Raw genomic sequence first — 23590 nt, 5'->3', positions numbered from 1 at the left:
GGCAGGCAGCGCCTCCAGCCGCCCACCCGCCGCCTCTCCCGGCATCCTTCATCCCCATCCTCCGCTCCTTCCTGCTCCGGCGGTGGAAGCAACCCCCCGCCGGGGGCCGGGGATGCCCTCCCCCTCCCCTCCCTCCCCTCCAGCCGCAGCGGGGGAGGGGGGCTGTGATGCTGCAGGGGGATCCCCGGGTGTCGAGCGGGGTCTCCCCTTCCGCCGGCTGCCGGGATCTCCCCGCTCGCCGCCGGCGGCCCCAGCGGCGGCTGCTGGGGACTGGCACCCGGGGGGGGGGGGGGGGGCGGTGGGGGGCAGCCCCGTGGCGGAGGGCCGGCGCCGGTGCCCCACGCAGCGTGGATGACTAGACACCCGGGGCTGGGGGAGCGGGGGGCGGGCGCCCGGCTATTTGCTGGCTGCATACAATGGGCCACTCCCTAACGTGAGGGCTTGGGGGGAGGCAGGAGCTGGGAGGAGGAGGAAGAGGAGGCGGGGGGGGGGAGGAAGGGGCTCGGGCATCGGGCTGGTAAATAAACTCCGCGATGATTTCCCTCCCTTGCGCCGGCCCAGGTGCCCGCCGCGCTCCTGCCTCCCCGCTGCCCGCCGGCGAGGATGACCTGACGGGGATGTGACCGCCTCCCCCCGCCCCATCTTTTTTTTTTTTTTTTTATACCCCCCGCCCTCCATATATATATATACACATGTATATATGTGTATAAATATATAAAGCAACCCTTTTGGGGGGAGGGGCGGGGAGCGCGGATCATGGCCTTGGGGCTCCCGGGGCTGCCGCCGCCGATCTGCAGCTCGCCTCCGGGGCCCGGCGGCGACCATGGGGCTGAAGGCGCGGCGCGGCGCGGCGGGCGGTAGCGCGGCCGGCGGGGCGGCGGCGGCGGCGGCGGCGGGGCGGCGGGCGGCGGCGGCGGGCGGCGGCGGCGACCCCGAGCAGGGCTCGCTGGCCCTGGGCACCGGCGCCGACCGCGACGGGACGCTGCTGCTGGAGGGCGGCGGGAAGGAGGAGGGCGGCAAGCGGAGCCCGCCGGGGCTGGGGCTGCTGGCGAAGACCCCCCTGAGCCGCCCGGTGAAGCGGAACCACGCCAAGTACCGCCGCATCCAAACTTTGATCTACGACGCCCTGGAGCGGCCCCGCGGCTGGGCGCTGCTCTACCACGCCTTCGTGTGAGTACGCGGGCGCGCAGCCCCCGCGGGGCGCGGAGCGGGGGCGCGGAGCGGGGGCGCGGCGCGGGGCTCCCCGGGGGCGCGTCCCGGGGCGGCGGGGGGGGCTGCCCCGGGGGCCGCCCCGCGGAGACGCGCCCCGGGCCGCCGTTTTGCTTTATCATTCTGGGCGTGAGGCGCTCCGGGGGGCTGGCTCCGGCGCGGGGGGGCGGCAGGGGTCGGCTCCTGGGGTGTGCTGCTGAGTGGGTTTCTGTATTTTGTTCCCCTGTCGTCGGGTTTTCCAAAAGGAGCGGCTTCCTCTAAGGCTGTGTCTCTCTCCCGTACGTGTACCCGCGTTGCCTTGGAGCGGCTGCCCGAGCCCCTGTGCCTCAGACCCTGGAAAAGGGATGCCAGGAAGACCGAGCTCTGAGCAATTTTAAGGCTCGAAGCTCTTAAGGGGACGCTGCCGGCTTCAGTTCAGCCTAGAGCATTGCGTGCGGTTCAACTAGCTGCCATAAACCCCGAGTGAACCGACTCTTCCACTAGTTGAAAGTGTCAAAGGAAGCCATCGGGTTTTGGTCCAGTAAGCGTCACCCTGCAGTGCACGAAACCCGAGCGTTGCAGCCCTGTCAGCCAGAAACCTAAACTGGCCACAAGCGAAGGGCCACGAAACAAACTCGTTTTGTGGCCCAAAGGTGACAGGTCAAGTTAATGACCACTGTTTTGCATTCCTGAAAATTCTGTCCCCCAAAGTTTTCGTAACGAATATAGAAGAAATAAATCTGTTTATAATGGAGTTGGCAGAGTTCTATTAAAATAAATGTGGTTTTTAGTGTTGTGAATATGTTTGAAAACCCAAGGGATTATCCGTGATCCTGGTGTTACTCTTTTTCTTTAATGCCATAACGTGTACAGAGCTCTGCGTGACAGAGGATTTAAGCAGTGATTTCTGAAATTGGTTTGCCAAAGACAAACAAAGTGCTCTAGGCTGCATGGTCTGTGAGCCTGGAGCTGGATCTGGGGAAGTCCTGATCCTTGGTGTAGTCCTTGCACTTGCAAATAAACACCTTGAGTGTAGGGCTGTGTTTTTTACCTTCAGGCAAATTTCTTGTTGATGTTTGCAGGGATTTAGCCGTCGGCAAGGAGTAAAAGGCAGCGTTCACTATTGAAGTGCTGCTGTGTACCACTCACTCATCGCTGCTCCCCTCTTTTCAGTGTTTTCATAAAGCGTGTCTTGGGACAAAGGTTCCTGCTTTCCAGCTTCATTTCTCTGAAAATGTGGACACTGGATGTCATGACATTTTTTCAGCTCTTTCACCCCTTCTTGCCGTAGGAAAACTTGTGCTAGCAGGCAGGGACCGACAGCGTTTGGGGTGTGTTACACTGGGAAGACTCTTCGGTACGGAGCTTGCTGTTCGGTCGTGCTCAGCATTGCATAACGCTGCTTCTTGTTGGGGAGAGCCACGTCTGGATGGAGGGGCACCCCGTTCATCCTGCCTTGGTCAGCCCCCCCCCCCCACTGTGTACGTGAGGCTTTAGCACACACCAGAGCGTTATGAGCGCTTGGCATCTCTCTGTTTGTGGACAGCTGTGGCAGCTGGGCCAAGTCCATGCCTGTGCTCATGTCTGGATATAAGCAGTAAGACCATGGATGAGTCTAGAGAGGCTCGGGTGACCTGAGAGAATCGCATTTACTTGCAATGGTATAACAACTTCCAAGTTACAACATGCGCTTTAGATAGCTCTCTAGACGTGTGGTTAACCTTAAGATCCTTATGCAGTATGGATCATCGAATGGGAAAAAATTCAATATGTTTGTAAGGTTTGATCCTTCTTAGGAGCAGACCTGATGCTCTATGTGGCCAACTGCTCTTTGGTGGCTACTCAGTCCTGCAAAACTGAGATGTGAGTCTGACCTGCTCCCACAGAAGTCAGTCACAGTCTTGTTGAGACAATCAGTGCCAAATTCAACATTAATGAAAAAACACTTTTAGGAGTCCTTTATCCTTAAAGGAAGTAAAATACACAAGTCCTGGTCTGCCAGCCTGGCACAGATGTCCCGTCCCCTCCCAGGACACCCGGGGGGGCTCTGCAGCCCCAGGTTGCCGTTGGCCACGCTGTGTTTGTGTTCAGTCTTGGCTCCTTCTGAACTCAGTAGAAGTTGTGGGCTCTTGCCTCGCTGTAGGATCAAACCCTACAAAACAAATCTGCTGAAAGTGATGGAAGAGTGTGCTGAGATCTTGCTGACAGGCTTCAGAGCTTTTTCCTGCTTCTGGAGAGCAGTGACCTGCTCGAGAGCAGGAGCAGTGGGGAAGCAGCACCTAAGTTGATATCCAGAGTCTTTGTTCTTGCTTTCAAATTAATTGTCTTTTAACCTTTTTCCTTCTGAAAAGGAGCCTCTCTCATGTTGGAGGTGCTGCTGTGACACTGTAGTGCCATCCCAGCAGTCCCCCCGTGCTTCTTTCCATACTGGAACAGTTTACACTTTCCCTTGAGTAGGTGAGAGATTGCCAGCCTTTCCATAAAATCTACAAATTTGATGCTGTTTTAATTTTCAAGAAAAGTCCCATTTATCTTAATGACATGTTACACTTTGTCTCAATCTTCTGAGTAACTTTGCAATAAATACCGTGCAACCAAAATTAAGAGTAAGGAGGTTGCTCTCATATACAAAAACCCAGAGAATAAACAGCTGAGGGCCAAAAGGGATTGCAGCATGGGTGGATGTGATGAATCCCTTACAGATCCAAGCATTCAGAGGTGTTTAATGAAGAGATGATGCAAAGGACTCCCGTGCTCTGTATATCCCAGGATTTAGGAGGTGCAAAGCTGCTGATGGAAGAGGGTTGCAACTTTCAGGACACACCGAGGGTGTTGTGTGGGGGGGCAGGAAGGGGCTTTGCAAAGGTCTTTGCAAAAGCCTTGGATGCCAGAACTTTTAAAAGGGTGGTACAGATGGGATCTTGTTAAATTGTACAGTGATACCCATATGGCTGCAAAGGGGTCATGATCCTTTGTGTATCTCACTGTTACAATGTGCACATAAATAAGGTTTGACGCAGCGCCTGTTGTAAACGTTCACTTTAGTTTAAGTGGGGTTAGATCTACTGAAACGGTTCAATCTACTGAAATAATTCAATAAGAATGCATAAACATGATCAGGCCCTACCAAGCCCTAGGGACAAAGATGCAGGGGAGAAAGGGAGAAATTCCTGATGGCAGTGTCAGTGTGCAGCTTTCACTGGCAGTGATTTACAGAACGTGACATGAGATATTTTCTTTGCGATTCTTCCTCCTTCCTTGTTCTGCACAAGTCAGATTGTCCAAACCTATCCTTATAGCAAAGAGAAAGGTGATTTGGTCCTAAAGAAGCTGACTCTGTTTCCTTCACCATCTGAAAACATTTATTCTCTGGCAGCTCTTCTGGACAGGAGGTTGACATGACACCCGTGAAGTTCCCCTCTGCTAGGACACCAGGGTTCACAGACTTCTTGGCAATATGGAAGTATGTTAATGACATAGTTGGTAAAAGAAAATTGATTTTCCCATGAAAAATTTCACTCTGTAAAGCTAAACTCCTGCTGAACATTTTCAGTAAAAAAAAAAATAAAAAAAAAAATCTGGTTTAAGCTTTGAGGTTTTTAATTCAGAAATGTCTCTTGGGGGTTGGAGCTCAGGCTAGAATCTATCCCTGCTCTTTTCTGAGCTAGTCTCCCTGTAGGTGTAACTGCTGATCCCAGGATGTACTGTATTTTCCTTTGTGTTGAGCAGTGCAATATATTGCAGGAAACCCTTGTGGTTGTGCCTCGTGGGACGTGTACTTTGGCCAGGGAGACCGACTCAATACCTGTTTGCCTTCACGTGTGATCCAAATGCTTTATTTATGCCCAGCATAAATGAATCCAATGGCAAATTGAAAACAAGTTAAGATTTTGATTTTCCAGTTTATTTTGTAAACACAAAATTGTAAACACAAAATATTTGGTGGATGATGGACAGAGTCCAGAAAGGTAACAAAATACAGATCAAGTTTGCAATTGCAATTTGTGGAAAATTTTCAACCTGACTTAAAGAAAAGAGAGGCTGAAGGAGAGGTACCTAGGAGATAGTCTTGTTTTCATGCCATCCTCTGAGACAACTGCAGCCTTTTCTTTTATGGCAAAATAAGACTAGGAAAAAGCTTGGGATTAGATTTTCTTTTTTGGGAAAGTGTGCAATATTGGCTGCACTCTGCTGGTGTAGATCACCGTGGCATACATGCTCATGAGAGAGGGAAACCACGGGGAACTCTTGAAAACCCTTCCCTATTTGCCATGCAATCTTCTTTCAATATCACTTGATACCTGAATAAAAAGAGGAGGCAGAGTCATGCGATCCATCAGTCAGTTTTCTGGGAAGCACCGGCAAGCACCTCTTGCATGACTGGTTGTGGGTGGGTTGTTTGTGGAAAAGAGCGTTGAGGGACTTGGGGAACAGGTTGAAGGTCTAGGGACTTTTCATTATTTTCTTCTTTGCCCTTTGGGAGATGCTCCGTAAGATGCACTGATGCAGCAGCCTGTGTCAACCATCTGGGGTGAGATGGGAACAGGCTCGGGGTAAAAAGAAGGATAAATATGAATCATTCCTTGGACTGTTTGGCATGGACTTAGCTCTAAGTGAGTCCCCAGAGCAGCAGAGCAAGCCTGGTCCATTAGCAAGTGCCCTTTGCTTACGTGTTCGCCAATACAAGTTCTGTTTTAATTATTTATGCTAATTCATCATAATGCACGGATAAATATTCTGCGCTATACTTTGTAAAAAATAATGAAGTCTTAGTCACTGGAGACCTCACCGCACACCTCTGCGATTGCATCTCTGTCGAGGCTTGCAGAGTCTGTCCTGCGTTTGCGTGTGGTTTAGCGAGATGTGACTGTATCATCTCAACTGCTGCGGTCACCAGCTGCTGAAAGCTGGGGTTTGCTGGTAGGAGGAAGAAGGGGCAGCAGAGTCTGGGGAAGCCACAGGCTGTATAATATGAGTGGCTTGTGATCCCCAACCGTAGCTTTGGAGCTGCTTCAGCAGCTTGTAGGTGCCCAACTCTTGTTTAAGCACCCAAACTACCTCTGAAATTACAGACCTGGCCCTTTGGTGGCAATAGGTGTGTTTTCACCTACAGCCTCATATCTCCTTGCTAGGGCATTGGTGCCGACAGTGAGACCCTCTCCTGGAGTGGGTACCCGTGGGTCGGGTCGGTCAGCCCGTGTGCTTGGCGTTGCCATGGCTACGCTCCTAACTTGCCGAGTTTTGGTGCTGCTTCATGCCTGCTCAGTGGGCTCGCAGAAGCTGCAGGCACACAGCTGCCTGTAGCACAGGTGTGCACCTCAGTGTTCCCCAAACCCGTGGGGATGCAGGTCCCTGAATGCCTGCAAGTGCAAGCTCCAGCTCAGCACCATGCGATGCGGCCGTGTGGCCTCATCCGGATGGGTGGTGAGATCCTCCACGGCTGGCGATGCACAAGGGAGGGTGGAACGTGCGGGCGAGCATTGGCACCGCCAGCGACAGCAAACACTCAGCAGCCAGTTTTTTGATGCTGTCAGCTTGGCCCAGGAATAAGCCCCTCAGAAAGCAGGCAGAGCCCCTGGCATAATTTCTGTAAAACTGAACAGTCCCAAAAGTCAACATTTTGATGAGAGGTGATACAGCAAAGCCCCTCCAGCAGCCAGCAAATCGTGTTTTTCTTCTCTTTTGAGAAACTTGGTAGTGAGGAGTAGCATCATCTCAGTGCTGCTCTGACAGTCCTGGAGGCACCATCAGTGGTAAAGCCCAGGTCTAGACTTATTGCAGTATCTCCAGCGCAGCAGCTGGGGCTCTGGTTGGAGGTACCACTCGGCTCATAAAAGCCATCTCAGTCTCTTCTTGTGCCTCTCTTGCTCCTTGCAGCAAACATGTCCCTCATGGGACACAGCAGGGTTTGGGCACCTCCGGGTCAGCTGCCTGGCGGAGAGGCCACATGGGTTTTACTCTTGTTTTAATCAGAGATGGAGATTAGGGAGACATTTCAAAAATTTAACAGGGAGAAACTTTCCATGCTCATTTTGCTCATTTTGGTGCATAATGTAGAAACATTCAAAATAAATCTAATGGAAAAAATAGTAACTAAAGCCTATGCATATTAACAGCTGGATTAAAAAATCCTCATGTACATAAAATGGCAGTTATGTACCATTGTATGCTTGAGTGTTTGTAGGTGAACACGCAGGTGCCCAGCAGTGCCTGCCTCTCCCAAACATCACACCAAAAGCTACTCACCTATTCTTTCTGTGGGGCTCCCTGTCTTCAAACATCACTTGATTAAATCCTCTTTATTCATAGCTTTGCCAGTGTACAAACCTGTGCGTGTATGTAGAGCACAATTCTGTATTTCTTGGTCAGTAGAAAGTCCTTTCCAGCACTGAGATGTATGTGCAAGGTCAGGTGATAGAATGCATATTCAAGGACAAGGTTTAGACTTGAGTAATTTGGATCTAATTTAACTGCTGTAAGAAGCTTTCCAAACAAAATCAGTCAAGTGAGTGTTAAGATCATTCATATCTTGTTTAGCAACATAATAGATCGGTGACTTGAGATGTAGCTAGGCAGCTGGGTGGTTGGATACTACCATGACCAGTCTTGCATGGTATAAGTAAATTATAATGTTCTTGTATTTAATAATGCTATCTTCCCTTCTTATGCGTGGAACTTTACAGGAGGAATGGAGCCACGGAACCATTGCATCTGCTATTGCTTCTGGCAGATACTGTTATTAAATGCGATAACAAATATTAACAGCTTTACAAGGAATATGGTCCACAAGAGCTGTTAAGTATATGCTACCTTCTGTCTTAGGATGATATCTGGGAAATTTAGCATTTCCTGTGGAGAGAGGGACATGCCCAGGGATGTTTAGGTTCACAGTAACCTACTTTGGAAAAAGGCACTTTGGGAGAACTTTCAGGCTGGAAATCTATAAATTGCCTTCCCGAGCCTTAAGCGAGCAAACTACTTAAGAGCATGTTTAAATTGGAGTAAGTGAAAGGTCCCACTGATGTCAGGAGGAACTTATCCAAGGTGACACTGAGGTCATCCAAAGCAGAAGAGTGTGACTGAGATTTGGTGGAAAGCAGCACTAGGTATCATCATCTTCCTCTGCATAACCAACTTGCTGCTCTACTTGGGCCGTGTGACATCCTCCTAAGCTACAGTTCTCCACAGGATCCATCACAGGCCTTCATCCTTCCTGTACCTTAATAGCTACCTCTGGTTATAGTCACCAAGATAAAACCTTGCCCTCCTTAGAGGTGCTGCCTTTTGCTTGTTTGTGTGGGTTTTAAAAACCATGCTGAAGCAGAGTTGCATATCTCCAACACTGCTAATCTCAGTTTGGAGAGATGCTTAGACCCTGACATGGGAAGCATCCAGTGTCTTTTGAGGTGCATGTGCTCTCACTCACTTCCCCTACATGCATTAATCTTGCCAAAGTGTTTCCTACTTTACTTTTTCTAGGTTGTTGGTACATGGTGGTAGAGCATTACAGGTCTGTTGTATGGCAGCAACAGTGGAGGAATCCTAATCCTGTTTTGGGGTAGCGGTTGTCTTTTGCTTCCTATCATAGAATCATAGAATCATAGAATGCTTTGGGTTGGAAGGGACCTTTAGAGGTCATCCAGCCCAACCCCCCTGCAGTGAGCAGGGACAGCTCTAACCAGATCACGTTGCTCAGAGCCCCATCCAACCTGACCTTGAATGTTGCCAGGGATGGGGCCTCCACTGCCTCTCTGGGCAACCTGTGCCAGTGCTTCACCACCCTCACTGTAAAAAATTTCTTCCTTATATGCAGTCTAAATCTACCCTCCTTTAGTTTAAAACCATTACTCCTTGTTCTGTCACAACAGGCCTTGCTAAAAAGATTGTCCCCATCCTTCCTGTAGGCCCCCTTCAGGTACTGGCAGGTCGCAATAAGGTCTCCTCACAGCCTCCTCTTCTCCAGGCTGAACAACCCCAACTCTCTCAGCCTGGCCTTGTAGGAGAGGTGTTCCAGCCCTTGGATCATTTTGGTGGCCCTCCTCTGGACCCACTCCAACAGGTCCATGTCTTTGCTGTGCTGAGGGCCCCAGAGCTGGATGCAGTACTGCAGGTGAGGTCTCACCAGAGCAGAGTAGAGGGGCAGAATCACCTCCCTCGACCTGCTGGCCACACTTCTTTTGATGCAGCCCAGGATGGGGTTGGCTTTCTGGGCTGCAAGCGCACATTGACGGCTCATGTCCAGCTTTTCATCTACCAGTACCCCCAAGTCCTTCTCTGCAGGGCTGCTCTCAATCCCTTCATCCCCCAACCTGTACTGATACCGGGGGTTGCCCCAACCCAGGTGCAGGACCTTGCACTTGGCCTTGTTGAACCTCATGAGGTTCACAGACGCCCACCTCTCCAGCTTGTCCAGGTCCCTTTGGATGACATCTCGTCCTCCTGGCATGTCAACAGCACCACTCAGCTTGGCGTCATCTGCAAACTTGCTGAGGGTGCACTTGATCCCACTGTCTATGTCATTGATGAACATGTTAAACATCCCTGGTCCCAGTACGGAGCCCTGAGGGACATCACTTGTCACCGGTCTCCATTTGGACATCGAGCCGTTGAGCACTACCCTCTGGATGCAACTATCCAACCAATTCCTTATCCATCGAACAGTCCATATTTGGGCTGTCCATCAAATCCATATTTGACTTTACAGACTTTATTTCATTTTATGGGTACTTGCATCTCGCTTGTCCTCCCTGTCTTTAGAATTGTTGCTGAGAGCTGTGTGGATGTGGTTTGTATTCCTTTCCCAAACTCTATTAGTTTGCGATTGTCATGTTGACTCTCCAGTGGTGTTTTCTAATTCCAGACCCTTTCATATCTACTTTCTTCTGTCCTCACTGGTGTTTTGATCACCTTCTAGATTAGTACCTCGTAATTTTGTTAACATTCAATTTAATTCTTTTTAAAGATCATTAAGGAAGCACTTAATAAGACCAGAACTAAGAAAATCCATTCAGCATTTCACTAAATAACAACTTGCCCCCTTCCTGGTTCATATGATATCATTTGTTATGGCTTTATTTATAGCTCTGAAGCCAGTTTTTAATTTCATGTCATTTCTTCCAGTCATCTGAATTAATACTAGAACTAAGATTTTATGAGACGTTGCAGCTATGTCAAAACAGCAAATATTTCCTAATTTCTTTTTGTTCAAACCTGATTGTTAGCCTATGTTTATCTGTTTAGTTCAGTGATACGCATTTAATTGTTATCTTCCCATCTCAGATTTTTCAAGCTTTTGATATGGTAAGTGTGTAGGTCATAAAATAATTCAATGTTCCCAGTGCCGTCCACCACTAGAGTAGAGCTAAAGCAATGCTGAAAGCTTAAATGCTCCTATCCATCCAAGTCCTAGTTCTTATATATTTTATAGGAGCCATTTGGTTTGGGTAATACTTAACTTCAGGTGAAGGACAGAGATGTTAATCCTAAACCAGAAGACTCTTTACAGGGCATTCCCCACTGACTGTAAATACAGAGAGTCTAAAATTTTCTGTTTTCAGTGGGTATGGAGGAGAAGCAAGTTCAGCTGTTGAGGGACTGATAGTGAAATCCCCAAAGCGCGTGGCAGGGAGTTGCCCACCAGCCTCTAAGCAGTGCAGCATCAGCTCTGCTTATCTTTGTTCCCCTCCTGCCTCTCCATGTACCACTCAGAGCATTTATGAGGAGGGATTACACCCTGAGGAGGGAATGTCAAGAGCAGCTGATTGAAATTGCAGGGGAATTAATTTAGGAAGGTAATTACAAGGACTGGAATTTGCTCTTCTACCTTTGCTAACACTGCTGCTCTCGTGAGACATGCTGGAAGAATTTCAATGCACGCAACTGGCCGAGGCTCCCTGATCAGACCTCAGACACCATCTGCACAGTGGCACCAGATGCATAGGGCCACGGCTCAGGACCATCCTTGCACTGCAGATATGGCAGCGGCTTTTCTCATGCCTAGAGTAGTGATTAACTATGTCTAGACTAATTGGCAAAGCCATGCTGGGGATGTACCTGAGCAGTGGCACACACTGGCCATTAACACAACATTTCCAGATGACCTGCGCCATGGTTTTAGTCTGAGACAACTAAATAACTGGGCCCAGACCAAGTGACAGGACAAGGAATAACGGATTTAAACTAAAGAAGAATAGATTTAGACTAGACATTAGAAAGAAATGTTTTACAGTGAGGGTGGTGAAGCACTGGCACAGGTTGCCCAGAGAGGTGGTGGAGGCCCCATCCCTGGCAACATTCAAGGTCAGGTTGGATGGGGCTCTGAGCAACCTGATCTGGTTAAAGCTGTCCCTGCTCACTGCAGGGGGGTTGGGCTAGATGATCTCTAAAGGTCCCTTCCAACCCAAAGCATTCTATGATTCTATGATTCTATGAAGTGTTGCTGCAGACCCGGGACCACCCCCAGTAGGAGTCTGTGTGTCGCTCCTACTTTAGAGGCAAGTGAGGTCAGTGATAAGGAGACTGGTCATGCCAGCTGGCCTCAAGGACAGAGCAGGACTGAGCATCTTTGGGTTACTAGAATAGACAGAATTGTCATCTGTGAGTTCTTACCACTTTGAGGATATCCTCCTGGGTCTACACAAAAAGCCACTTTGCTTTGGGATAAGACGTGTCACTTAGGAAAAGACCCAAGAAATCCTACCCCACTGAAATAGTATAGGTTTCACCCTATGTGTGTGTCCAATAACACATTTTATTTTCTATACCCTTTCCTCTTCCTGTTCATGGGAATTTGTCAAGGCTTTTGTGTTTCCTGTTTCAACTCTCCTTGTGCTGATCAAACTCCCATGGAGGTTCAAATACCTCACCCCCACATCTTAGCATATTAACAAAAGAATAATTTTTTATGGTACTGATCCAAGATGAAGTGCCCACTGATCACTCATTACCAAACCTTTTATGATTTGTGTAAAACACAGAAGATATTGCTAGTTGCATTGTTGCTGATATTTGGACATTTCTTCTGATTTTGTCTCATTATTGTAGATGTTGCTCCATTACCTTGTCAGGTCCTGGGTGCAATGACACTGCACAGAGGTGGGGTCTGGTAGCTGCATGCTCATGGCAGTTTCTGCTCTCAGAATATGGCATTATCACATAGCACATTCTCAAATATGCTGCTCTCTTCATTGCTAAATTACTTAAACCAACTGGATTTCCCTGCTTTTCCTCAGGGCTTGAGAGGCTGTCTCTCAACATTCACAATGGGATCCATCCATCTAGCGCCTTATCTGAGGTAGCTGTCTGGACTCCTTTTATAGCTGCTGAAGAAAAACAGGAAATAGAAATTTCTGGAGTGCAATTAATCTCATCCTAAAATAGGTGAGATTAATCACTTCTTGCAGTGTCTGAAACTTTTCACTGACTACAAAGGAGACCTCGGGTGACTAACTTGAATTTAGGTGCCTACACTTGAAGACACCTGAAGGATGGAAAACTTTTTGCCTGACCTGAGAGGCAGGACTCAAAGCCACATTAAGATAACTAAATTTAGATATGTTCATGTACAGTTCTGTGTGTGCAATAGGTATTTAAGTTCTCTTTATAGTCAGTGGAGATCTAGTCAATACAATCAATAGATTTTATGGTGCAATTAATCCAACCAGATGTAGGGGTCTGCTTTACATGGAGGTAAATCACAGCTTCAGCTCCATTGAGCCGCTCTCCATTGTGTATAGCAGGAGCTGAGGTGACTCGATCTCTGGTAAATGTCTGCAGTAAAAGCCGCTTTCAGACAGACGAGTCCTACTTTTAAAGGGAAGAGGAATATGACACTTGTTATTACATAGGCTTTTATTAATATTAGGCTCAACATAAAATTCTAATTTCCTTTCCTCAAGAGCTGTGTATATGTGGCTGCTTATTATCGCAGGCTCTGACAGGCCTACAGTCACCCATGACATTATGCCAAAGAAAAATATGATGGTGTAGTTGATGTCCTCAGTTTCATCATCCTACTTATGCTCCTGATTTCAGTAGCTTTAAGATCTTTCCCTAGTTGGGAGTCTTGAGTTTACCTTTCCGCCTCCCCTTTGTTTTCTGGTTTCCTATGGGGTCTATCTCCCTGAAGCCCTCCCATAAATTTGCTCTTCATTTATAATCATAATTGCAGTTGATCTTGAGCTCATGCTCAAACCCAGACTTAACTACCTCTTGTACCAAGCTTCAAATCCAAGGACTGTGACTGACTCTGTTTTCCCTCCATCTTGTTGCGGCCATTTGGGATTTACCTGGGCGCAGGAATTACTGTGGTGGGAGTTTGCCAGCAGCATTCCTGCTTCTTCCTATTCCTGTGTCCATTGTGTCCATTTGAATTGCTCCTCCTGTCTCCACCACTCAAAATTAGCTTCCCAAATCAATGAACAGACAACACTGCTTTCTACAAGGTGTCTTTTAGGGACCAAAAACCACTTTGTGAGTGGCTTGGACATTGTCCTTATGAAGCCTGTAACAAATGTAGGTCAATTTGAATGGCCTGGGCTGAACAAGGGTGATTGTGATGGTCATTCATAGGCTTAGACTGTTTATTATGTGCTATAGTTTTCTCTGTAAAGCTGGAGACATTGTAGATATGTAAGCACCATTCAGTATTTTAGAGGGCATACTCACTTCCATACACCAGCTGAAGCAGTAAACTAGCATAATTGAACCTAATACTGAAATCATCGGAGAACTGTACAAAATTTCAATGCATGAAAATGCCCTGACATAAGGAAGCATTTTTGGGTGGTGGTGTATTTCTTTAACAGCTGCTAGTTTGTGTTTTGCTTATTTTTGCAGAAATACTGAGCCAGCAACCTCTTTTAGTCATGTCAGTGCAAATGTAGAGTAAATCTATTAAAGTCAGAAGGACAATTGGATTTGGCTGCTGCACTGTAAGCTTGTTTTGGACCCACTACAAAATCTTTTCATTTTTTACTGATATTCTACTAGTGTCAGAGTCCAAGGTCAAGGTCCTGCACCGCTGGTGAGGTACTTCCCTGCCACAACAAACTTGCCCTCCCAGTAAGTTAAGACAGCTTGAGGAATGAGGTGAATAGGAGAGATGGAGATCCCCTGGCAAGATAACAAGTGAGCACCAACCTGTCCCAGAGTTGCCAGTACTCACACCATGGTGTTCGTGGCTTGTTTCCTTCGTGTTGGGAGCTGGCTTATACAAGCATGGAATCTTTCCTTCCGTCCCTGCTCCCCAAAGTGGAGGCAGGATTTTTCCTCCTTCATAAATGCAGTTATTTAGTTAACAAATACAGTTATTTAGTTTACAAATACAGTGCAGATAAGCTGGGGAAGTTGAGCAAGCAAAGCACTATCTTTCTGCCCATTTCTTGGTGTAGGTTGTGTCTGATGTTTGGGCTGTAGGAGGGAGTTGACAATTGCAACCATAAAACGATTCAGTTATGAAAGGTTTAGATGTCTCCAGTCCAACCCGCAGAGCAGGGCTAACTTCAAAGTCAAATCAGGTTGCTCAGGGCTGTGTCCAGTTAAGTTTTGTGCATCTCCAAGATTTGAACTACTTTCTATTATGAGCAGTGATAGATTTGCCTGCACTTCACAGAAGTAAATGTTGTTTTATGCATTTCTCATAACGGGCAGGCTTCTAGGTCCAGAGTCATGGAGACTCTTCCGCCCTCCCCATTCCATTCAATCCTGAATATGCATGGACAGAAGTGAGATGTAACATCTGGGCAGGTCAGCACACTGTGGAGGAAACAACCCTCATATTAACCACAAAGGAAGTTGCTTGTTGCTAGGCTAACAAGCACCGAGGTTATCTACATTTGGAGTACTGACACTGTGAAATGCTAGGGATAATCTTTAGTGTAGTCAGCAGAGTTCAGTGAAAACAGGAGACTTTTCCCAATGACTTCTCAATTTTTTTACTGATGTAATTTGACATTTCCACTATTTTTTTATCATTCAGAAGAATCATTTGGTCTTCCATAATTTATCCCTACTCTATGACTCCTCCTGACTTTCCTATCTTTTTCTCTCTGTCCCTTCCCTTCCTCACTCAATCCCACCTTCTCTCCTTTCTTTGGTGGCATTCATCACCTCACTACTGAAGGCACCAATCACTGGATCATGCAGCTGTGCTTTTTGTGCGACCCCTCATCCTGTTGTACTTTATGTCACTACAACAGTAGGGTTCAGTCTGACTTAAATTCTGTTGGCCTAAGTGCTGACAGCAGGTTGATGGAGCTGACGTGACAATTTGTCTGTTACCCGGACATAGCTGTATTTACTTTTTGGTCTTTTTTATACTGTTTGCAACTTAACTGGATTTTGACATTGAGTTCACCTATGTCAGCATCAAGATTGTGCCTCCAATTCCCTCAGAGTAGGGATTCAATAGGAATTACTTTGTCCGTATGGTGCAAGGTAGTTTAGGTGCAGGAATTATCTCTGAATCACCTTGTGTTTCATCATCATTAGTATTTCTTTTTTGGTTGCACAGCTCCCCAATGTTGAATTCGGCATCCGGTGGTAAAGCACTCCCGCTGGACCAGCCTGTGACTTTGGGCACAGCCCGAAGTTAGAGTCCCTACGCAAACAGCATCACTGTAGGAGAAGCTCTTAGAGTTGTTGTGATTCAGATCCACACAATTCTGAGTCACTGCTCCTGATCACTCTTTGCTCTAGGGGTGATAGTGGTGTTAGGGAAAGAGTGATTTATTGATGACCTGTGTAGGTAACAGATTTCTTGTGGTGACTCAGCTGTTCTCTCCAGAAAGAGGGAACATGAAGTGGAGGTGGACACCCATCTCTCTTCCCAGAAAGGGTACAAACTGAGCTAATATCAATCCCTTGAGTTTTTCCACATTCCTGGTCTCAGTGGTAGGAGGAAGGGGGTTAGGAGTACGACTTACAGGCTAATGCAAGATCTGCGTGCTACTTCATAACACAGCCTGAACCACACCTGCAGCTGTTGCTCCCAGAGTCAAGATGATAATACAAGGTCCTGGTTTGCAGCTCCATTTGCTGCCAGTGTTGATAACCAAGAAAAATAAAGGATGGGAGCTCCTGATGGAACAATAAACAGGCAGCAACTTTCTCTAGCAAGTGAGCGTATAGGCAGGGCTGAATGCTGTGTCTTACTGCCTGAATCACCACATTCCCCAGCACATGGAATGAGAACACAACATTGCTCCCAGAGACCAAAGCAGGACATTGTCACCTCCAAAGCAACATTTTGCTGGAGACCACAGAAAAGCTCTTCTGTTATAGAGTAACATCTTATAGTTTTCTGGAAACAGTAACTCTAAAGAAAACATTATCAGTATGAGTGAAGAAATTTTCAGCAGATGGAAATGTGTCAGTGCTGATCTTCATTGTCTGTGCTTGTTTTCACTTATTCTATCATGAGTTAATTTCTAAGCAACTTGAAGTAGATAATGTGTTTATAAGTATTAATCTGAGTGCTCCATCAATGTTTGTTCCAGGCTATGAAGACTGGGAGTTTCTGTTATAGTAGAGGGCTTTTTAATTGCATAAATGATGATATAGCAATGGTTGGAAGATGATGCAAGATAAATGCAGGCTATAGATAAGGTCTAATAAGGGAGCAGAAATCTGCTGGAAGAATTTGTGCAAGAAATTATCGATTTTCCACTTGTCATTTTTAAACCAAACTTGGAGAATTTTCCAAAAGAGCCATAGGCTGTAGCTTAGCTGCAAAATATGGGCTTAAATCAATAATTCTGTGTATTCTTGACTGGTGATTAAGTAGCACTTTGAGTTATAACTAGGAATACGTTGGGTTTTGTTTTGTTTTGATTTAGCAACAGATAAGCAGACAAGTGATGAAGCAACTCAGGAAAAAGAGATTCACTTGTTTCTTGACTGAATTGTTAACATCATAATGTAACACAGCATAGGTAGTAGCAGTAATAGTAATTGGGCTAGGATTCTTAGGACTAAATGTAGGTGTCTTCCCTGTAAGTGTCTAAACGTGGCCAAGTCATTTGAATCTCCTCAGTTGCCAGTATAGACCACTGCTATAGGAGTGTTGGTGATTGTTCAGCTCATCCTGAAGTAAATGATGACACTGATAAATCTCCTCCTGATCACCAGAGATGATAATGAATAAATAGATCTCCCTTGACTATAATGGGAGCTTCAATACATGACTTAGATGTAGTCACCTACATTATAAACTTTAAGTGAGATGAATCTCATCCTAATCACATTGTTGAAGGCTTTGCAGGGATAATAACTTTACAAAGTACTTGAAGATGTTCAGAGGGCTTGAACACCTCTCCTATGAAGACAGGCTGAGAGAGTTGGGGTTGTTCAGCCTGGAGAAGAGAAGGCTGCGAGGAGACCTTATTGCGACCTTCCGGTACCTGAAGGGGGCCTACAAGAAAGCTGGAGGAGGGAATTTTTACAAGGGCATGTAGTGATAGAGCAAGGGGTAATGGCTTTAAACTGAAAGAGGGTAGATTTAGATTAGATATAAGGAAGAAATTCTTCACCATGAGGGTGGTTAGGTGCTGGAACAGGTTGCCCAGAGAAGTTGTGGCTGCCCCATCCCTGGAAGTGTTCAAGGCCAGGTTGGATGGGGCTTTGAGCAACCTGGTGTAGTGGAAGGTGTCCCCGCCCATGGCAGGGGGGTTGGAACTAGATGATCTTCAAGGTCCTTTCCAACCCAAACCATTCTATGATTTTATAAGTCTATGATTCTGTGATACTCTGGACAAGAGGTTAAAACAGAGCCATCCTTTTTGGCCTTAAGATGACTGCCCCAAACATTAAAATCTCATACAGTCTGGAACACCTTTCTCAGAGCAGGTAAATAAATGAACAAAGACCACCAAATTTCTGCAGCATTGGATTCTGAATCAGTCTTGTACATAAATCTTTTTATTGTGCCTCTTAGGTTCACCTCATGTTCCTATGGGATTCTGCTGACATCCCTCAGGTTCCATGTGCCTGCAGAAATCAAAGCTCGTGTAGCATAGCTTCATGGGACTGGGGTCAGAAATTATTTCTGGTCCCTCTGGGCAATGTCATCCCTACACTGATATCCAAATAATAATTGCCAAGATGTGGGGATTTTTTGTCTGGAAAGGGCCCCAAGTCAATGTTGTCCTCTCCTGAGCACAAATATCTAGCTGCATCTCTGAGTTATTTAAAAAAGTAATTACAATATGGTCATTCCTTCAGAGCTGTCAGCTCTGTTGAAGAGTGGGATGTAATTTTTGGTTGTCCATGCAGTCTTTTTGCCACTGATCCTGCAAGGAGAACAGATGGACCTGTCTGGTTTCTGCCTTGTCCAGAGAGAAAAAAGAATGGTTTTCAGCCCACTTGGTTAAAAAAAAAAAAAGGGGGAGGGAGGGGGATAAGCAAGAAAGCCAATTTTTTTTTTAGGGTGAGGTAGGAGCAGCAATGGTGCAGGGAAGAAGCCAGAAGCTGTGAATGCAGTTCCAGTGACGATGATAAACCAGCAGCCAAACTGGAGAAGGAGGCAAGGGAGATGTTGGAAATAAAGTTGCAAAAGGGAGAAGGAAGAGGAGTAACTGCGCTGTGAGAGGTAAAACAGAAGGAGGAGGGGAATTAAGGCTATTCTTGTAGGTGAACATGTTAGGAGCTACTTAATGAAGGTGCTGCTTGTATAGAGAAAACAACTTAATTGCCCTCCTGGTGCTTTGGTGCCCTTTTCAGACAAGTTGCATATTTTCTTCTAATTGCAAAGTGCCTTCAGTGTAAAACCTGTTGTTGCTGTTGGTCTACATGGGAGACCCCGTGTGCTCTGGGCAGACTGAGGACAAGCCCAAGACCCAGTCAGCAGTGAGGTGTCTTGGCCAGGTAGTGGTGGAAATCAGCTGTTTGCTGCTTGAGCTATTCCTGCTCTGCGGGCAGCCAGGGGACCATGGTTTCTGAGGTGTATCCATCTTCTTCATACATGTCACGGTTGTCATCTTCACTTGGCAGCGCAGAGCTATGAGTTACATGCTGGCATCTGAACATCAGGAGGGGAGAGTTAAACTTCATTTGTTATTTCAGTGCAGAGCACAGCCCTCAGAGCTGAAATCCAAGGACATTGTGCTTTGTGGCAATTTGGGGCTGATGCTGGGGCAGTGAACCTCCCTCTCTCCCCTACACATTCACGGTTTAGCTGCAAATCCTGAAGAAGGTCTAAAAAATAAAGAGGGAGACTAAAGGAGCAGCATATTCAAGGCACGTTAACTGTAACTTCATGGGGAAAAAAGAAGAATAGCTTCATCTACTCTTGAGCTATAAAAAGGGATGCCAATGAGACACAAGGCAGGTTACACTTCTGCTTAAACACTCTCAGGAGCAGTCTCCCTGTTACCTCAAATAACAACCATGCAGGAATATCTGTAAAGAGAAAGTAAGTTTAGAGCTTCTACCCCTTGATCCAGAAGTATGCCAATGATGCCATCGCAGGTAGTCCTCACTGTGCAGCAGTGCAATGGTTTAGAAAATGTTAACAAGCAACTGTTTCACCTCCTTTCTCCCTGATGCTAGAGCCCCAGGCTTTGGTGGTGCAGCCCTGGAGAGATGGCATCTGCCACTGTTCCAGCATGGGAAAACAGCCTCATGCCGAATCAGGCCTGAAAATGTGTCTGCTTTAAACACTGCTGGTTGAAATTACTCTTTGAGGGGATTCTCTTTACCAATTGGGTTGTGGTTCTTCAGGCTGGTACTGTGTGGTCAGGTTTTCCAGCTTTTCTTTGTAACAATGAAGCAAAAAATCTACTTTCTTCTTTCTTTCTTTTTTTAAAAAAATAAAAAAAAAAAAGGAAGCTGTGTCTGCCATGATGTGTCCTGATCCACAGCCTGGGGGATTAAGAGAAAAAACAGTAAGCGTAAGAGTTAGCAGCACTGTGAAAGGCACATAAGTGGGGTGACGATTTTAGCTGTTCTCATGGCCTGACAGTGCCTCTCTTCAATAAGTTTCTTTACTTCTGTGACTCATGTAATGCCTTACCCTGCAACATGGTATCAAGGTGCAAGACATTTCGTAATTCTCTCTTTATGGTTTTGTATCATCTACAAGACATTCCCTGCAGGTTGGTGGGGTTTTTTTTTGTTTGCTTTTTGGTTTTGGGGTTTTTTTTTAAAGATTGGGCAGAGGAAAGTTGCTGGCCTCGTTCTGAGTCAGCAGATCTAGCATAAAATCAGGCATTTAGTTGGAGATTAATCTTCATATCATGGCACCCTTTTTAGGCCCCCGAATAATTTTTAGTGGAGATAAGGAAATTATTAGCAGTGTGTAGTCATGTGATAAGCTTGAAATGAGTGGGAGGTGAATGTGAGGGCAAAGGTTATGTCTGACATATCTATGAATGTGTGTTTGAAATGGCAGTCACCACAGCTCATATTCCTGTTTGGATGCAGTAAGTGCCTTTTTACTAACCCAGAAATTATTTTTAATGTATTTATACACACTACTGAAGTAACTTCAGGGACAAGCAGAGAGAGAAGCTCTTTGGGCTATGCATCCTTGTATCTCCCAGAGTAACCCAGAATCCTTCCAGCACTTTTAGGTCCCATCCCACTGCTTCCCTTCAACTTTCTCCTGAGAAGCTGGTGAGACTGAGATACACCTGACCTCCTCAGCGAGATGCAGTCCACCCTGCCCAGCTGTGTCTCTTGTGCTGTGCACATAGCACAGAGGATGGGCAATGCCCCAAGATGTGTCCAAGTTCGTACATAACAAGATACGGAAAATGACTGCCCAGCTGGGGCCAGTATAATTTAACAAGAAAACAGTTATGATTACTGTAATAAACAGTACTCCCAATGCTCCAGTATTCTTAGTGTTTTGCATGCGTGGTACAGAGACAAGTCTCTTGCAAGGGAAGACTGGAAGGAGTATAGTGCTGGATTTTCTGATTCTCACAGACTGCTCCTTCCTTGTGCAGGGGACAGACAGTGAAAAGGAGAGTGTGAAAAAAAGGGACTAGAAAGTAGGAGAAGTTGGTATCACTGGTGGAAAAGAGAGTGGTGTCACTCCAGGGACAGCAATGCTCCACATTAGCAAACATTCTCCAAGAATTGGGGTTTCAGCCCTTCATGGTGTGTTCTGGCAAGACATTGGGAATTAAAAGTCAGGGACCACTGGAGTGACTGTTCCCTCTAACTGTCCTTGAAACAATACGCAAAAGCCATCCCCAAGCTGACATCCATGCTAGCAGTGTCTTTGGTTATGTCACAGATTAAATGACTTTCTTAGGGTACCTCTGCTTTGTCACAGTTCCTGAGAAGGTAGACTCCAAGCCTAGGTGGGGCTTGGTAGCAAAAGGTGTGGACACACAAACTTGTTGCTTATGCTATATTCACTCCCAGGGAGAGAAGGCAAACCAACTAAAGGCTGTCATGCTTCACAGCTGCTAAATTCAGCTTCAGTTGTATACCAACTCAACTCACCAGGGATGAAGGAGCAACTGATTTCTGGTCTTGGAGGCTATTCTACTCGTATTGCTGGATGGAGAGGGTGGGGTAAAAAAGTGACGGCATTCATCCAAGAACATATATTGTTTTATGGCTGGTGTCTCATACATGGTCGTGCCACTGGCTGTACTATGCAGCTGGCTGCTCATACACAGCATGTGATGGATGGAGCATTTGCATCTAATGCACCCGTTTGCCAGGGCCAGCTGGGTTTATGTTTCTGACCGGTCTGGAGGGTCCATCTGTCTTCACTCTTAAATCATGGTTTTCTGCCGCATCTTGCTCAGATTCATATACCAGCTCTAGGTGGGTTCGGAAGATTTATTTAATTCACTTACCTGAACTGTGTGGTTCCCTCGTGTTTCCCTGGGCCTGTGACATTGGGGGACTGAAGAATTTAGGAAATACAGCCTACGTGCATCCTCTGCCTCTACCTGTGGTCTGTCTCATCTCTGCCCTTCCTGGATTGCAGTGGCCCATCTTTGATGGAAATATAGAGGATTTAGGGAGGCTGAGAAGAGAGAACTGTGTAACACTGAGATTTTCTTCCTCTTCTGGGCCACCATGAGCTGGTGAGCAATCGCATTTCATGGCAGCTGCTGCTGCATTTTGGGAGATATATGGGCTGAATCCTATGCACAAATCTCAAGGTGGGTTGTGATCCTTCTGGTGGCAAGTGCTCAGCTCATGTATGTTGTTTATGTTGTTGATTTATGCAGATAGGCTGCAGTTGGCTTTGTTTCTGGCAACTGGAAAGCAAAGCCTGTTTTCATGTGTCTGGATCCCATATGTGGTGCTGCTGTATGCAGGCAATGTGGGCAGTGTTTACACAGGTGCTGGATTACACCTGCCTGTCTAGCTCTCGCAGGCAGCAATCTGCATCTTCTCAACAAGCGGGCCTTGTTGCGAGGTGTCCGTTTGAACTGGGGAGGAAAGCTCCAGTGAGGAGAGACAGCCCAGAAGGGCTGGCAAGGGAAGGCAGTGCACTGATTTTGTAATTTCAATGGCCAAAACTTGCTACAGTGGCATGACACTGATAATTGGGATATGGAGGGTCAATGGCTGAACTTTGCTAATTTTTCAGTAATTAGGGGAGGGGGAGCAAGCAAGGAAAATGGAAGGCTAGTTCATCAGAAGGAGGACTTTAATTAAAACGTTTGTGTTGCAGCAGCAGCAAGAACCTAGTTACAGTCTTGTGATCTTACTGGGCTAGAAGCTGTTCAGACTCAGAGTAACAAACTGGTTTTTGCCCTAAAGACCTTACAATTTCAGTGATATAGAGGAATTAACAGGCAGATCCAGAGGAAGAGGGTTGAAACAAGAACCATTGGCAGTACTCCCAGTTTGCCCTCAGTATAAACTGTTAATAATGTTGTATATGCCACAGGAATGGATAATTTGAAGAAAGGCTATTAGAAAAGTCAGTGAGGTAGCTTCATGCATCTTGGCATCTTCCAGCTTATGCCAGTGCAACTGATGCATTTGGGATGTGTGCAATAAAGATCTGACACGTGATCAATAAGGGTTGGCAGAGAACTGGGAGAAACTGCTGTTCCCAGCAAGAGGCAAGAGAAACCACAGGAGGAGTCATGACTCAGGGGTACGTTTCTCAGTCAAGATGGTCTCCTAGCGTTTGGGCTGCGCTCCAGCATCGGCGCTGGAGCCCAGCCCTTAATGGTAAAGCTGTCCTAAGGACAGCGTGCTGTGCTTTGCAAAACATAGTGGAGTGCTCCTAGTGGGCCGCCTCCGCTCAGTGTCTGCTCCTCAGTCTTAGCTGTGAAATACGAGGAGATCCTGGATGAACCTTGCAGGGCTCTGAAGATCTTGCTTCAGTAGTGTACAAATCAACACTTTCTACTGTAAGATGTTTGTTGTGTCTCAGGGAAAAAAAAAAAAAAAAAAAGAGCCCTGGTACCTCTCTCGATTC

The 23590-nt window shown here is 46.5% G+C and overlaps 1 protein-coding gene across 1 annotated transcript in view; it reads left to right on the top strand.

The window, feature by feature from the left end:
* Window positions 1–823: 823 nt before the first annotated feature.
* KCNQ3 (potassium voltage-gated channel subfamily Q member 3) overlaps window positions 824–23590 on the top strand; it is a 202150-nt gene continuing 179383 nt past the window's right edge. The window contains exon 1 of the mRNA XM_075705358.1: window positions 824–1170. Coding sequence (XP_075561473.1) covers window positions 824–1170 — 347 coding nt within the window. The remainder of the gene's footprint in view (window positions 1171–23590) is intronic.

Source organism: Pelecanus crispus, chromosome 2 (genome assembly GCF_030463565.1).
Source record: "Pelecanus crispus isolate bPelCri1 chromosome 2, bPelCri1.pri, whole genome shotgun sequence".
NCBI lineage: Eukaryota > Metazoa > Chordata > Aves > Pelecaniformes > Pelecanidae > Pelecanus > Pelecanus crispus.
The sequence above is the reverse complement of the archived record's forward strand: the minus strand, read 5'-3'. Positions and strand labels throughout refer to the sequence as shown.